The sequence below is a fragment of the Pezoporus flaviventris genome, unplaced genomic scaffold (assembly GCF_033815535.1).
Source record: "Pezoporus flaviventris isolate CSIRO_AGI_PZ_B2104156 unplaced genomic scaffold, CSIRO_AGI_Pfla_v1 ptg000079l, whole genome shotgun sequence".
In the NCBI taxonomy this organism is placed as follows: Eukaryota; Metazoa; Chordata; class Aves; order Psittaciformes; family Psittacidae; genus Pezoporus; species Pezoporus flaviventris.
In genome coordinates this window covers 6,008,360-6,025,571 of record NW_026892627.1, presented here as the reverse complement: position 1 = coordinate 6,025,571, position 17,212 = coordinate 6,008,360, and the positions used below count along the sequence as shown (strand labels likewise).

At 44.0% G+C, this 17,212-nt stretch overlaps 1 protein-coding gene across 1 annotated transcript in view; it reads left to right on the top strand.

Moving 5' to 3' along the window:
• Positions 1-17,212, top strand: part of ACVR2B (activin A receptor type 2B) — a 98,560-nt gene that overhangs the window by 75,843 nt on the left and 5,505 nt on the right. The window contains exons 2-9 of the mRNA XM_061474532.1: positions 986-1,193; positions 4,894-5,003; positions 6,382-6,533; positions 7,571-7,714; positions 8,809-8,952; positions 9,817-9,965; positions 13,622-13,736; positions 16,335-16,473. Of these exons, the coding sequence (XP_061330516.1) occupies positions 986-1,193; positions 4,894-5,003; positions 6,382-6,533; positions 7,571-7,714; positions 8,809-8,952; positions 9,817-9,965; positions 13,622-13,736; positions 16,335-16,473 (1,161 nt within the window). The remainder of the gene's footprint in view (positions 1-985; positions 1,194-4,893; positions 5,004-6,381; positions 6,534-7,570; positions 7,715-8,808; positions 8,953-9,816; positions 9,966-13,621; positions 13,737-16,334; positions 16,474-17,212) is intronic.

The following is a 17,212-nucleotide window of genomic DNA, read 5'->3' as shown; positions in this document are numbered from 1 at the left end:
TAAACAGGGTTTCTGTGGATAGAAAATACAGAGTATGGGTTGCCTTGTTGTTGTGGTTTAAACCCTAGCCAGACAGCTTGTTCACTCACTCCCCATGAGTGGTACTGGGCTGAGAGCAATTGAGGGTTGTCCGTGTCCTGTCCCCCCCCGTCTGTCCCCCCACCCCCGAGCTCTCCCCTATCCCGCTCTAGGAGGAGCGGGGAGGAGGATTGAAAGAGTGTAACTCCTACGGGTTGAGACAAGAACAGTCCAGCAACCAATGTACAACACAAATCACCACCGCTACCGCCAACGACAACAATGATAAGAGAAAATAACAAGGGAAGAGAATACGATACCACCGGCCAAGAAACGAGTCCCACCCCGAAGCCCGTGTCCTTCCCGATAACTCCCAGTTACCCCCCACCCCGGGCATGACGTGCTGTGGTATGGAATACCTCTTTGGCTAGCCTGGGTCAGGCGCCCCGTCTCTGCTTCCTCCTGGCTTCCCCTCCTCCCTGGCAGAGCATGAGCCTCGCAAAGTCCTTGGTCAGGGTAAACATCACTTAGCAACAACCAAAAACATCGGTATCACCAGCACTGTTCCCAGGCTGGAAGTCAAAACACAGCACTGCGCTAGCTACCACGAAGGAGAAAAATGACTGCTACTGCTGAACCCCAGGACACTTGTACATCCCACTGTTAGGATTCTGTTGTTGAAGCACTGGCCAGAGGAGACTTAAGGGGAGCGTGTCTCAGCTGGGCTCTTGGCTTCATCATGAGCTCCTGTTGTGTCCCTAAGCAAACCAAACCTCTTTGCTCCCTACCTCACACCAGCAGAGGGCAATAACCCTCTATACTATGCTGAAGCTCACATCGATGAGCTGCGTAGCTCCCAGGGAGGCAAATGTGTAAGTCACCTGAAGCATAGTGACGTGGATATAGGTCTCCTGGGATGGGTTTCTGATTTTGCTTGAACTAACTTGGGGTTTGAATTTTGCTTCAGGACCAGGCCATGGGGAGGCTGAGACAAGGGAATGCATTTACTACAATGCCAACTGGGAGCTGGAGAAGACCAACCAGAGTGGTGTGGAGCGCTGTGAGGGAGAGAAGGACAAGCGGCTCCACTGCTATGCTTCTTGGAGAAACAACTCAGGCTCCATCGAGCTGGTGAAGAAAGGCTGCTGGTTAGACGACTTCAACTGTTATGACAGGTAATAGCCTAGCTGTGTTTTCTGCATACAGGTTTAATTGTGCCTTTAAGTGCAAAGGCTCATGATTTTTGTATTGGGGAAAAGAAAGCAAGTCCAGGTGACTTGGCCTGGTAATTACTTCTGTTGCTAACATACCTCTTGAAATTGTCACTTACCTGCCTTAACTTTGTAAATAGAAACTAAAAAACGCTACAAAAGGCAGTTTTAGGTTTGTTTTTGTATTTGGTTGCGGTTTGGTTTTTGTGGTTTGTGAGGTGTTTGGGGGTTTTCTTTGTTTTTTCTTAGCAAAGCTTTGACAATTCTAGCATTTGTTGAAAAACCTGTCCTGTACCATCAAATGAAGAGCAATATGTTCTTCCAAGAGCATTTGGCAATACAAAAGAAAACTTGGAATTATTTAGAGCTCTCTAGAAAAGCATTGGTATCTGGGGGTGGTTAGAGGTTGAGGTATTTGGCATTTGTGATGTTGCAAAAAAGTTTCACTGTTCTTTGGCTGAGTTAAGAGACTGACCAGGAGAAGGAGTGGGGTAGCAAAGCAATATGAATGTTTATGTCACTGCCTGTATGGAGCTGAAAAGAGTGAGGCTTTGTAGTATGGTGCCTCCATCCTCATTAAATAGCTAGGAAAATAAACTAGTGTTTTCTTACTTCCCTTGATGCAATTCTATATGGGGCAACAGAGTTACGGCTAAAGAAAATAGCCCTCTGAAGTTTCACAGTTTAAAAGGACAGTGTTTAGTAGCTCTAGACCTAGTGTTTCTGTTATAAAAACCCAATGACCAACCAGTCCAAACCCAACCCTTCCAAGAAGGGTTAACAGAACATAAAATTCAAGGATTTCCTTAGATACAACACCAGCATAGGCTGGTCTCACCTTTGTGCAATTCCCATCTGCACATCTTTGTAGCTTCTCATTCCAAAACTTTTAGGATATCATATGTTAAGCTGTGGGGCTTAACCTGGGACTAGATTTGCCCCATGGCTGGAAAATTTTCTCCCTTTGGTACTGTACATTATCTCTGCTTTTTTGCCTGTTGTCTTAGCTTACCCTGACTGTGAGTTGTTCCTCATCTTCATTCTATTATTAGCACCGGGGTTACTTTCCCACCACACCTATTCCCTTGCCATTTGCGTAGCCAAGCTCTATATATAGTTAAATTTTTATTCTTTCCCGATAAATCAATCCTTCTTGGCCTATTAGTCATCTTAATGCCAATCCTTCTGAGAACAGAAGGTCACTCTAGTTTCCTACTTCCAAGCAGAAGTGTTTACTGTAAACAGACTTCTCTTTTCAGTGCCTGCTCTCATATACAGTGCCACTTGTATTGTCACTGAGTGTCTCTGTGCAGGGATGTAGTGGTTCTTAAACTTTGTCATGATGTGTTGCTCTGTTACAACAGTAAAAAGTTTCCAAGGCTCCTCACCAGCCTTTTTGCAGCCCTGGGGTTGAGCATCCATTATCCTGCAGCCTGATTCTTCAAAGCCACAGTTCCAGGGCAAAGCTAAAAGATCTTCTGAGAATTAACAAACAGTACAAGTGTTGAAAGCATCATGTGAAATAAAGGTTAGCTTTAATTAAATAAAGGCTGTTTAAATGCAGGTTTTTTTTTCCTTCCCTTGAGTGCCCTCAGCAGCCTTTCATGCAGGTAGTGTTGCATCCCATGATAGCAAAAAATGGCTAAAAAAGATGACTTATCGATCAGTGGTGCTGTGCTGATGCCCTTTTTGTCTCTGTCTTCAGCAGCTTTGGAAGGCGAGCTTGGCACAGCCTCAGGAGATGCACCTGTATCTATATGCACAGAAGCATCCCCTGGATGCAGGGCATGGTCCTTATTCTGCCAGGCTGCGGCTCCTCTTGAAACACAAGCAGTATGTTCCGTTTTCTGGCACTGCCTCTTTGCCGCTGGAAGGGGAAAAATTCAGGAGTGCAAGGGCTGGGATGTTGATGGCGATACCTCCTTACTCTGTTCTCTATCTTAAGGAAACAAGAACATGGCACGTGTACATTTAAGGTTATAGGAAAAAGGTAGTGTTTAAAAAATCACTTGTGCTCTTCATTTGTTTACACAGCCCCACTACAGAGGTTGTGTTCATCTTGCCTTGAAGAGCACATGAACCGCTGCGAAACCTGTCCTCGCTGCCATAGAAAAATGTGTCATTCTCTCCCACTGTCTCATTTGTAATATTTGCTAAGTATAACATGTCATATGTACCTGGATGCCTGCCCTGAGTGCACACCAACTCAAAGACAGGGATAATGAATTGCAGATGTGGAGCAGGCTGTTTTCACTCATTAGCTTGATTTTTTTAACCAACAGATTTAGCAAAGGATGCGTTTTCTATTGAAGACTCCAATACTGATGCTGTTAAATCCAAACGGCTTGTTATCTGATTTCACAAAAAAGCATCTGGAAACATTGCTTAACTTGTTGAAACATCTTTGTTCATTTGAATAAGTCAAATGACTGTTTGTGGGTTCTTTTTTTTCTTTGAAGTTTGAAAAAATAAAAGCCTAAAAACAAACCAAGTGCTTCCCAGCTGAGATCTTGCAGGAGACATTTCAGCTATAGCCACTTTTTTTTTCCTCCAAAAGGAATAAAGCATTGAAAACTACCCTGTGTTACAATTGAAGAGAGGCCTTTCTGTTTGTCTTGTGGCAGTATGTCAGTGATACCACAGAAAGGGAGGCTTGGCATGGGTTCATAAGCAATAATGTCAAACACATATGATTGTTTTGCTACTTCCTCCAAGTGGTTGAAGGAAGGAAGTTATGCATATAATTTAGCTGGGCTTCAGGAAATAGTTTGATACAGTTCTCTGCAGAGAGCAGCTCTGCAACTGTAATAACTGAAAGCAGAGGGTAATGTAGCAAAAGGTGGCAGGGAAGGGAAGCAGGCATTTAAGAAAGAGAAATGACTGCTAGATCACTGATGAAGTCACTGCACATCTCTTGGCATTGATGTGTGGGAGAGGGAGGATGTGTGGAAGTGGAGTTGGTCAGATCTGTAGAAGTCCCCTAATGCCTTATGCAGTGCACAAGAAAACCTCAGTGCTGAGAAGGCTAACAGGCAAATACAAAAAATGAGACCGCAACCTGATTTTCTTAGAGGCTTTTGTGCAGAATAAGTTTTTTGAAGAAGATGGCACTATAAAATTAAACCTTAAAAAAAAAAAAAAACAAAAGCTGCAGCTGTACTGTTGGTACTGCTGTCTGGTGCCCTTCTAGAGTTAGCGATGCCAAAGTCTGTGAGAGCATTCTTAGCTCAGCTCTTGTCTTATGTGCTTTATGGCACAATCTTTAATTGCATGATCAAATACTCCTCTGCCCTGCCAGCATACATATGGGCTGCGAGAAAGACACTGTTCAGGGAATGAGGCATCTCTCCATCATTTTTCTGCTTCTCATTCAGTTAGCAGTGGCGGCTGTTATTTATTACTCACCATCTAATGCCTTCAGTACATATGGAAGCATTTGTTTCCTTTATGGTCTTTACAAGGGTCTTGGCACTCAAGTACCCTAGTGGATAGCGAAGTTGTTTTCTGTAAGTGGAGACTGCTGATCTGTGCAGCTCAGCAGCAGGAGAAGGCACATGGAGAAGACAATTCGGGGCAGGTCAGCTCCCAAAGACAAGAGGCAGGAGTTGGCTGATGTTGTTTTCTGTCTTCCCTTTATTGCCGTGTCTGTCTGTCCCTGATGCAGGCAGGAATGTGTAGCCACAGAAGAAAACCCCCAAGTGTTTTTCTGCTGCTGCGAGGGCAACTATTGCAATGAGAAATTTACCCATTTGCCTGAAGTAACCGGTCCAGAAGGTGAGTGGCTGGGTGGATGGGCAGTTGGGGTCTCTTCCTCTAGACCCGGTTTGTGATGGCTTTGTTGGTTCTTGATGTGGAGTTTTTGGTTGTTGAGGGGAAAAAAAAAGTACGTCCAGCAGGACACAAAGTACCATTTGGCTACAAAGGCCAGAAATCCTTCTGCTATGGATCTTTAAGAATAGTTTCACTCCGTGAATGAAGGGTGTTGCAATAACACCTTGGATCCCATCAGTAAAGATTAGGTTTTCTTTATGCTGGACATTCACAGTGGGATATTACAAAACAAAACCACACACTAGGGGAAGTGGGTAGAGTGATTTATACAGCATGGATCAAGACTTAAACTCTTAACAAGGTATTTGACACCTTTGTCATTAATTTTCATAGGTCTCAGGTCTCCACATACCTTGAGCATCTGAGATTTTTGATTTGATAGCATTTGATTGCTGTCTTGCTCATCTGAGGATTGAAAGGGAATAGGTGTGCATGTCAGCTTTCAGAGGTTGTAGATATACTTCAAGGAAGAAAAGTAATAGCAGGTCCTTCTTCAAAGGCTAATAGAAAAAATTATTCTTTTAGCTAATGCTTGCTAAAGTATCATTCAGTAAAATTATTAAAGCAGGTGGATCTTTTCCTTAGGATGGTTTCTTTTGCAGTCAACTACCTACATTTACTGAGATGTTCCAATAGACCGTTATCAGATTTTCCTGGGCTTTCCTGTTAGGTTTTAATTGTTTACAGATGTTTTATTATCTCCTGTTATTAATGTACACGTAGCAACCTAGTAGCAAATATTCTTTCTCTCACAGTTTTTTGTTTAATTTGGCAAGTCTTGCTATTTTTTCCTTCCCTGTCTCCAACATAGCAACATGGCTCCATTTAGTATTCCCATTGTTTGTGTCTCAACTGCACTGATGTAATTTGGAACAAGAACTACTGTGGGAATAGTGCATTTGATTGTGGCTGCGGCAGCATTTTACTAAAAACTGACATCTTGTCAATCACTGTAAGAGGCAAAGCAATGCTGCAAGGGATTTCGTGCTCACTTAATACATTCAGAAGGGTTAAGAAGAGGAAATGTTCTGCTTTTATGTATCCTGGCAAAAAATACCCATCTTAAATAAAGGTCAGATGGAGGCTCGGCTTGCGCAGTGTGTTTTGGACCATTGTAATTCCATTACTGAAAGCCGTATGGAAAAGAGTAAACTACAGAGTCTTATGAATGCTGTTGGATGTGCTGGGTCATGCCACTAAGCATTGTCAACTTTGGAGCAGAAGGAATGATGGGGTTTGGTTGCATCTGGGCGTGTAGCTGACAGTGCTGTTGCATGCCTGAAGGGTCCTTTCGCACATTTACCCTGATCTTTTCTCACAGTCATATATGAACCGCCGCCGCCAACGCCCTCCCTGCTTAATATCCTGGTGTACTCACTGCTCCCCATTGCCGTCCTCTCCGTGGCCATCCTCTTGGCCTTCTGGATGTATCGTCACCGCAAGCCTCCCTATGGGCATGTCGACATTAATGAGGTGAGGGAGTTGCTTCCCTTTACTTGGACCTTACAAAATGCATGGAGGCTGCTCACTATATGTTCATGTCCACTTTTTCTTCACTCTCCTTAGATGGCCTAACTTCCCTCTGTTTTTAAAGTTGGTGGTGTAGTTGGCCTCTGTGGTAGTCATTCCCTGTTGGGGCTGATGGGTTTAGATAGGGTTATCAACATGTCCGAGGTTACTGAGGGATGGAGTTACACAGCCCTGCTTGTTGGCTATCCTTCCCCTCCAGACTCTCAATCCCATTGCTTGATTTAAGCCAACTTTGCAGAGAAAGAGATCAGGGACAAGATAAAGTTCCTACCAGCTTTATGGGACTAGGAGAGATGCTTTCCTTGTTGAAGCTCAGTTTTTATGAGCCATCAATGAATGCATGTAGGAGGTCGTCTTCATGGCCCAGAGCCATCAGGAACTGGTCCTTGCTGGCTCTACTGTACCCTGAGCATTCTGGTTTCTTTTGAAGGGCCAAGCAGCTACCTTCCCCTCCCTCCCTCCTCTGCCTGTTAGAGCCCATAGTGTGAGCCTTTCTCATCTGAAAGCAGATAGGACAGAACTCCGACCTCACGCATCCTGTGAGGTTGCATTGTTCTCCTGAACAAATACAGTTTAAACAGATACAATCTTTATGATGCTGACAGACCTGTTTACTGCCCATTGCAGGGGTTATGTGAAAAATGCCTAATGAAGTGCAAAGCAATGGGAGGTTTTAGGTGTAGTTGGCTGTTTGGTCACATAGATCAAAAAGTTCTTACTTTTGACAGGAGGTAGCCTTGAGGTCATCAATGTTTTACAGCCCAAAATAGCTCTTGCTTTGAAAACATAGGAGAATTTGGGTTTTGCCAGAGGATGGCAGGTGGTAGTTCAGCACACAAAATTACACTTGGAGGTGATTTGTATTAAATAAAATGTCACTTCTTTATGTCTTTTTTTTCCATCCACAGTCTCCCCATAGCTCCCTTCTCTTTGTTTTACAGTCCAGCTTCAGCTCGTGACAATGTTCTTCTCTCATGCAGGACCCAGGTCCTCCACCTCCTTCTCCCCTGGTTGGCCTAAAGCCCCTGCAGCTCTTGGAGATCAAGGCGAGGGGACGCTTTGGCTGTGTGTGGAAGGCTCAGCTGATGAATGACTATGTAGCAGTGAAAATCTTCCCTATTCAGGTAAGAAGGGCATCACATTAGGTTCTCACTCACCGGGCTGCCTCACCGGTGCTAAGATGCCCTAAGTGCCTTTGGAGGTTATGTTTTTTAAGACAATAACAAAGATGCATTTGGACTCTTCTTCTGGGGAAAAAGTTCAAGGACCCTTCCTTCCTACAGTTTTCTCTATGTTATCTCATATCTCATTAGCAAAAGCTTTCTGTAGCAATAGTTGTTGCAAGAAGGGCAAAACCAAACACATTTTGAAATCTACAGGGTGTTTTAACTTCACTGCAAATGTCTGTGTTGTTAAAGTCCAACAAGGCAGCATGCTGCTGTGGTTCCCAAAATGCACACAAAAGCCCAAAGCCCTCGCTTTGTGTGTATTGCCTGGGTAGATTGTAAATCCAGACCCAAACCTAGCAAACAGTTTAGATCTTACAAAGGCACAGCCCCTGCACTGTGAAAGCTAATTGCACTGCAGCATTTCTGTCAGCTCATGTCTTGTGCTTTAGGAAACCTTTGAACACTCCTGACTTCACTCTCTAGGAATTGCAGATGGGAAGAGTAAAGCAATCAAAAGTCAAATGAAAGAAGAATGACTGAAATATGTTTGTGATCCTGTGCTATCTCCTTTGTTAATTTTTTGGCCCGTATTTGTTGTCATAGTATTGCTAAAGGAGATTTGCACATCTTCTGTCCAAACCAGCTGTGACCTACTAGTAAATATTCAATAGAGCCTAGATTAGATTTTGCAATCGTAACAATTACAGCTACAATGCAGATATGGGTGCTATATGCACTGGCTTTATTCTTGCAAGCATCTTTAGGAAATTTTGACAAATCTAATTTCTTGAGTTTGGATTCTTCCCCACACATGTGCAGTAGGGTATGAGTTGAGGATAATTTTGGAGAAGAGAGACTGAGAACAGCAATTTCCAGTCTTTCTCCAGCATCTACACTTTAGGAAAACAGCCTCATTTTGAAGGGATACATCACATCCGAACATAGGAGGATGATATTAAGAGGACTCTGAACACTTCTGGCTGAGCTGAAGGAGCTGTTTGCTTTAAAGGGAAGCGTGATCTTTGATGGTGCATTTCTCCCTGCTTTAGGATAAGCAGTCTTGGCAGAGTGAGAGGGAGATTTTCAATACTCCTGGCATGAAGCATGAAAACCTTTTGCAGTTTATCGCAGCAGAGAAAAGAGGGACAAACCTAGAGACAGAGCTCTGGCTGATCACAGCTTTTCACGATAAGGTAAGGTATCATTGCATGTACATTCTGGGAGGGAAGAGAGGTGTCTGGCTGTGAAACAGCAGGATTTGATGTCTAATATTCTCCCAGAAGCTCTACTGTAATCTGTTCAGTTTCTCCATGGTGAGCCGTGGCTCAGTGGTAGCAGAGAAGGGCTACAGCCCTCCTCCTTCAAAGGCCCTTAAGCTTTCAAGGCTTCCCTACACAAACATGGGATTAATAAAGGTGGGACTTGGGGTGAGAGGCAGGCAGAAAAGGCCACAGCTTACGTATGTGGTGGTCACCATCTCTTAATGTGGGAGTTGAGTGTCACAGACCATTGCAGTCCCAACTGACCCCTTGCAGATGGGCTCTGTGTTTGCTTTTGAAGCTCGGGGCACATCTCCCATTTCATGGATTGCTTTAGTTATCAAACGTGACTAACACTTGAAATAAAACAAACATGCACAAATCCGGAGTTGAGCCAGGAGTGTTATCCCTCTGTTTAATCCAAGGTCTACTGAGTCAATCATTGCCACAACCAGCTGATATGATGCATAATCTTCTTGCATGGAAGGCTTTCTCCTTTTTTAGGTTAGATGAATTGCTGCATTTTGAGATGATTTTATTCCTTCCTTACCTCCCTCCTCTTCCCTGGCAGATTAGTAGACTCCTTTTTGACATCTAGATACTTTCTGTGCTGTCAAAGGCTGAGGACTAATGAATGCTTCTGGGGTTTATTTCTTCCTTTTTCCTTTTCTTCTCCCTGTTAAATCAAGGTTCAAATTTCTCAAGCACTCATTAAAATAATTTTCTAAACTGATGAATTGGCACATCTGTCACATAGCAGGGTCTGCAATTAAGAACATACAATGTCCTGTTTCACAGGGTTCTCTGACGGATTACCTGAAGGGCAATATTATCAGCTGGAATGAGCTCTGCCATGTTGCAGAAACAATGGCGCGTGGCTTGTCCTACCTTCATGAAGACGTCCCTTGGTGCAAAGGTGAAGGACACAAACCTGCTATAGCACACAGGTATGGCCTCTTTCACTGACACCATTCAACTGCTGTGTTCAAATGTTCGCAACCTCTTTGAAATTATGCTGTTGAATGGAAAAGGAGGAGGTTATGCTTTTAGGAGGTTAATGCCTTTTAACCTAACAAATTCTATGCTAAGGCCAGAATTTTTTTCAGCCGTGTAGGAAATGGTGCAGAGCAAGTAAGTTTCTTGTCTGTGAAAAAGTTAGTATGATTGTTAGTGATTTCTGGCAAACATCTGAAGGTTAGGTGCTTCTGTCTTTGATCAACTCTTTTCTTGACATGTAGTGGGAAGGGAAATCTAGTTGCTGAAGAACTGTGCTTGCTAAATCACATTATAATCTATGTATGTTTGTAGCCACATCAAGATGTGGTCCCTAATTTTCCCTAAGTATTTTAGACTGATAACTCCACTGTGTGCCTTCCCACAGAGCTTTTGATCGTTAGAAGAAATGGAGAAACTGTAGAAATGCAGAAAATGGCTGCTATATATTTTTCCCTGTATTTTATAGTGCCCAAATCATACCGGGGGGAGGGCTTACACCAGAGCAGGGACCACAAAGCCTCTGAGACTTCTTAGCACCCTCTTCAAATCATCTGGGTTATAGGACCCTGGGGACAGCAGGAATCCAGAAAGTAGTGGGTTAAAGCATCCTCATTGCAATAATACTTATTTTAGCCCTTCTCCAAAGTCCCACGTTGCTTGCCCTGGACTAAAGCATCTCTACCAGGGGTATGCTAGTGGCACGGCAGGAGGGGGGAGTTTTCCAGAAGGGATTTACATGGGCTGTGCCCTAATCCGCAGCTGTACTACCCTGCCACCCACCACATTTCATCTAGGAGGGACTTAAACCCCGTGTCTAGCTGCAGCAATTTGTACCCTATCTAGTGGGGGCTCTCTTCATCTACGGCAAGATAATCCCTTTTTTGCAGGAGTGTCCCTGCCCCCAGAACAGCCCCCCTACTCAAACCTGAAGGTTCCTGAGAGCTGGGGGCTGTTGAAAGAGCCTGCAGCTGCCTTTGTGCTGCTCCTGGAGCTGACCTCTGTGTCCCTGACATTTGTCCCTGTGGAATAAAGAGCAGTGGTTTATACATGAAAATTCCTGAGGGTGGGGAGCAGAGAAAGGCTATAGAAAGGCTTTAAAGCAACAGATCGTGCTCATTAGTGTCCCCATCCATTTAGCAAATTATAAAAGATGGAGAATGCACTATTTGTGTGAGCTTAGCACATACCTACCAAAGAAGGATTTCGGGACACAGGGGATTTCCCTTGGATTACCCCACTCCTTTCAGTTTTATTTTTGCTTTAAAAGAAAATACCAAATGCATTTTAAACTGAGGGGAGGGTGGGTATTTATGAATGGCTTCACACAAAGCATGTGAAGATGCTGGGGTTGCCAGGTGTGACTCCCAGAGTCACTGTTGGGCAGGGCTTCAGCTAATTCCTTACTGGCCCCCGGCACTACAGGGAGGATTAAGGTTATGGGATTGCTTATTGGTGCGAAAGTGCCCCCACGTGGAGGCTGAAAATAAAATCTCTGGTATCTGAATCGACTTAATGCACCCATCATTCACAGTCCCCTCACTCCCTTATTCCCTAGTTGAAAGCATTGCACAGGAAACTATATATATTTATTTTTCAGGCCATTTTCCTTTATCAGTGACCATTTTAGTATGGTCTAACGCATGTGATGTTATTGGGAATTCTATTTGGCATGGCTTGGATCAGGTCTTTCTCCCTGTCCTGCATATGTTTGCATTGCAGCTCACATGTGGCAGTTCAGGATGATTTGTGGAAGGAAGGAAACAAAACATGGAAAAATGGGGAAATGTACAGAAATAGTGGGGAAAAAAAGGAAGCAGAAAGGGAAATTACTGCATCATGTATCAAGATGTAGTAGTTAACTGTTGCATGCCCAAAGGGCAGTGTGGGTGAACAAAATGCCCATAACAATAATACTGGTTTACATTTCACTTTGGAAATGTATCATTCAGGCAGGCAGTCTGAGCATTTCTATGTGCTCCTTATTCCTGGGAATCACCATTTTGGAAAAATCTTGCACACAATCTGTACCATCCTGGAGGGCATAATCCCCTAATGCTGGCTGAGCAAAGTCGTTTATCTATGTCATTAGATGATGGCTGTTTTCTAAGCTTGTGGGAAAACTGCCATAGCATGGAAGCAGTCTCTAAGATGACAGGTATTAGGTAAAAGGTGGTTTTCTGTGTAACGGAGGGGTACGAATGTTTTGCAGCCTCTGCAAAACTGTACGGTGTCCCTAGAAACCTGATGTGTCCGCCTGAAATGATGGGGACTCTTTTCTGCTGGCATTCCATGGCTATATGATGCTCTACAACTTCCCACCCACTTTCCCCGTCTTAATCCTTGAGCCAGAAATTTCCATCATGCTGTAATTAGTTTAGAAAGGAAAAATCCTCTTTTAAGCTCAAAATCAGAGGCTGGGTGGCACAGAATGATTTTTGCTTGTGGTGCTTTGAGCCGGTGCTCTGGCATCCGAGGCCACAGCAAGCAGTCCTTCTCTATGGTCTAGCAGTTTTTCTCTTCCCAGAGAATTTTGACAGGTCTCTCTAGTGTGGAACAATTGTATCTGCCCTCATTAATTATTTGTGCAGGCCTGCAATGTCCTGCAATCAGCAGGGTCACTGAGTGAATCGATGATAGGGAAATTATAATGCTGAGCATACAGGACAATTGCCATCTGCTGTCTAAGGTCTGTAATTTAATTAGATTTCCAAACATTCCTTTTCAGATGAAAATGCGGGAATCCCAGGGAACAGGGCTCGAGTGGTTAGGCATCTCAGTGTGACCCTCCTCCACCCTCCTCCCCTTTCCAGCCCCCCCCAGACTTACCTGAGCTGCTCTGAAACAGTCCCAGCGCAGCACAGGACTGACACGAATGTCTCCTTAAAGCCGTCTTCAAGGACAGTCCCACCATCTCCACTGCAAATGCTTACGCCTGCCTGTCAGCTGCCCGGTCTGATCCCAACAGCTTTTCTGAGTGTGGGCTCACCCTGTTTCCTGCTTGCTTTCCAGCTCTCTGAATTCTCCAGGGAAGATCAATCCAGCAATTAAAACATAAGTGCAATAGATGACTATGGCAAAAGTCTGTTGAAGCATAATAGTCAAGGGTGAAGAGAGTCTCACCAGCATCTACTAATTTCCAGGAAGATCTAATTTTGTAGAAGGGAGCAAACATCCTTGCTAGGATAAAGAGTAAATGAACCCCTTAACCTGTCTTGCTTTTGTTGTTGGGAGTGAGAAATGTAAGTGTTTAGAGGAGGGGGTCCACAGCTGGTGCTCAGAGCAAGAAATGGTGCTTTATACTGCCTGTTCTAATTAAAACACTGCCTTCATATCACTCCTTCATTTAGTTTGAGGTTAATTCACTGTAGAATTTGGTTGCCTCTGTGCTGAGCAGCACAGGGCTGCTTGGTTGTGTTTTAGGGATATGGGCAGTGAGGAGCAAGCAAATTTCCCAGTGCTGGCCATGATGAACAGCCAGGTAAGGAAGGAAGGAGTTGATTTACTGGGGGCTGCTAAGCCTATAGACTTAAACATGGTGTGTTGCAATGTGATTTGGCTGTGTGCCATAATAAACCCTTCCCAAACTTGCTTCTTGGCTTGTCCTTAGGGACTTCAAGAGTAAAAATGTCTTGCTGAAGAATGACTTGACAGCAGTGCTAGCTGATTTTGGACTAGCTGTACGGTTTGAACCTGGAAAGCCTCCAGGGGACACTCATGGACAGGTAATCGTTATCTTTAACAATCACATTTTTAAAATTTGGGCTTGCCAAAGCTCCTTGCAGGTGGGGGAAGTTTGTGTAGTTTTAATTCTCTTTGAGATACGTATTTTCCATACACGCTTGCGGTCAGACATAAATTCCAGAAGCTGCTTTGAGCTGGGAGAGTGCTCAAACCCTCCTGACCACTGTGCAGGTGAGGTCACCCCAGCCCTGGGGCCAGGCAGCTTCTTCCTTCAAACATGGGACTTGCTGACTTTTTATTGTCTAGGTATTAAATATTCATAGAATCATAGAATACCAGGTTGGAAGAGACCTCAAGGACCATCTAGTCCAACCTTCCTAGGCAAAGCATGGCCTAGACTAGATGTCCCAGGACCTTGTCCAGCCAAATCTTAAACGTGTCCAGTGCTGGGGAGCCCACCACTTCCCTGGGGAGATTATTCCAATGACAGATTGTTCTCATTGGGAAAAATTTTTCACTTGTGTCCAGTCAGAATCTCTGTGGGAGCAACTTGTGCCCATGACCCCTCATCTTTTCCATGTGACTCCTTGTAAAAAGGGAGTCTCCATTTTCTTTGTAGCCATCCTTTAAATACTGGAACATGGTGAGAAGGTCTCCCCTGAGCCTTCCTTTCTCAAGTTTGAAAAAAAAGTTCTCTCAGCCTTTCCTTATACGGCTTCTCAGCCCTTGGATCGTCTTTATGTTTCTTCTCTGCACCCCCTCCAGCCTGGCCATATCTTTTTTTGTATATTGGGAACCAAAACTGAACACAGTATGCCAGGTGTGGCCTGACAAGCGCTGAGTAGAGTGTAATGATGGCTTCCTTTACCTCTGCTGGTGGTGCCCTTGTTGATGTAACCCAGCCTTCTGCTGGCTTTCTTTGCCCCAGCAGAAACTCATTGCTGTTTACTGGGATCCCAGGTCCCTTCCAAAGAGCTGCTCCCCAGCGGGGTAGATCCCATCCTGTGCTGCTCTCCTGGATTATGTTTTTCCAGGTGCAAGACCTTAAACTTGTCCTTATTGAACTTCATAAGGTTCTTGTTAGCCCACTCTTCCAGCCCATCCAGGTCTTCCTGCAGGGTGGCTCTCCCTTCCAAAGTGTCCAGTTCCCCACCCAGTTTCGTGTCATCAGCAACCTTCATCAGGGTACCACTGATCCCATTACCAGATCATATACAAAGATATTAAACAGCACTGGGGCCAACATCAATCCCTCAGGAACCCCAGCTGGAAAAGTTGCCTGTCTAGACTGTAGCACAAATATTAATACTCCTAAATATTAATACTAATACTACAATGCATATATTAGTACTCTGAAAATCATTCGTTTAGTTTTAAGAGTTCAGGCAGGGTGGCTGCCTGGGTGACCTTTACCAGCAGCAGATCTTGTGAGCTGGCTGTGCACTGCCTCAAAGATTTAGTACGTTTTTATGGGTTCTAAATTTTCTGCCTTTGCATTGCAGTAAGTAGCCCTCATTCAGACAATCTTAAGGTCTTTTCCAACCCTTGCTATTCTGTGATTCTGCTCTTGTGCCAGGGCACAGCAAGGCCAGCATCCCCTGCTTGTGCCTGTGGGGTTTTTTAAGTGTTCATCTCCAATACAGGCTCCCTTTTTACTTTTATCTTAGAAGGAGTGAAGTTAGTCCCTCCCAGCTTTCCTTATTTTTGCCACTTTATTTTTGTCTTTTCCTGAGTTTTTTGATACCTTTTTCACATCCTGCCTTTTCCCTGTCCCCACTGACTCAGGTAACAGCAAGAACGAATAAGAATTTTCTAAAAGAACGTATTAAAGGAGTTTCAAATCCCATGTTAAAAAGGTGCTTTTCCCCTGGCTCTTCTCACCACTCTCCTCCAGTATGGGCTGTAATTCTGCCACTTATATACTCACAACTATATGAGGAGCTTAGTATGGCTCTGGCTGGACTAAACACAATTGTAATGAGGACTGAGTCCCCTCAAATTGGCGAGAGGGGATCTTTTCCAAACTAGATCACAGCAAGCCAGGGCAAGGTAAACTTTGCAGGGTTCATGCTTTACTGCTCCTGTGGTTAAAGGAGACTTGTTTTATCCAGGAGTATCAAAACAATACCTTTTCCTACCATTTCAGGATGTATCAATTTTACTCTTTCTTTCCATACAGTTAATTTTTTTGAGTGAAAGGGGGTTGAACTTTCAACAACTATGATAACCAAGTCTGAGTTGACCTCAGAATGTTTGGTGTCTCCAAAGACATCATTTTCTCATGGAGCAATATGCTGCCAGAGCAAGATGTGGTGGGATGCAGGGAAGGCAGAATTCCATCCATACTTACCCCACCACGCTGTGTTTAAATTAGACCCGTAGCATACCCTGAATGAATATCACACACATAGCCATGCACTTCAGCTTTTTCCTTCAGGTAGCTTATATAGACTCCAGTGATCTTAATGAGAATCTGTGTCAGAAAAAACAGCTCCCTTTTTCCTGTTTTCTGAGCGTGGTGCAGCTTTAGCAGAAGTAGTCTTTAGGCTAATGAAACCGGCTGTCACTCATCTCCAACCAGTGGAGGCTGAGAGGCCCAACTAGAATGTCATCTGAGTTGTGTCTTTTTTTCTCTGTAGGTGGGAACAAGGAGGTATATGGCTCCTGAAGTGTTAGAGGGAGCAATCAACTTCCAACGAGACGCCTTCCTGAGGATAGACATGTATGCAATGGGACTGGTGTTGTGGGAACTAGTCTCCAGATGCAGAGCAGTTGATGGTAAGAATATAAAGATTGTCTCTTCCATGGAGAGGGCTTTGTTTCAGCATTGTTTAGTGGTCCAGACAGTGGGCCAGTCTTTGTGGGTTTATTTTTTTTTTTTAATTAATAATAGTCAATGATATATTTTTATTAAGCAGCTAACCTGTTTTTCACTTGCATATTTTTTAACATAATCTGTCATTCTCTGTAGATAATAACCTTTGTAGCGTTCAAGTCTCAATGTGCTTTTAATTGTGCTGGTTACACTGCAAATTGGCTGAGAACTCAGAGGGATGAGGAGTAGGTGATTTCTCCATCAGTGGTGGGTGTCCTGTAGCCCTAAGCCTGCTCTGTGTTGCTCTCTGTGGCACTCTGCATTCCTGCCCATGACCAAGACAGGCTTTGGGCTTCAGCTTGGCTGTCACACCTCACTTCTGCTGGTAGTGTGGTAGCCTGAATGGAATGCCCAGAAATGAAGCACCTTGATGAAGTAGCAGGAACAAAGGCTGGAAGGATCTTCTTGGGGCAGCAAGTCCATTTCCCTGCTATCATAAGTTGTTAGGTGTTAATCTTTGACGTTTGCTGATCAAGCCCCCTCTCAGCAGCGGGAAGAGTTTGTTGTTCCATGTAGAGTTTTAGAGGATCTCACTTTCTCTTGCATGATCCAAAAGAATGAACTTTCATGGTGTCTCCTTTCCCAGTTTTGGTTTGTTTTTTTTTTTTTTTATGCTAATATGATGCTGCAAAATGGGGCATC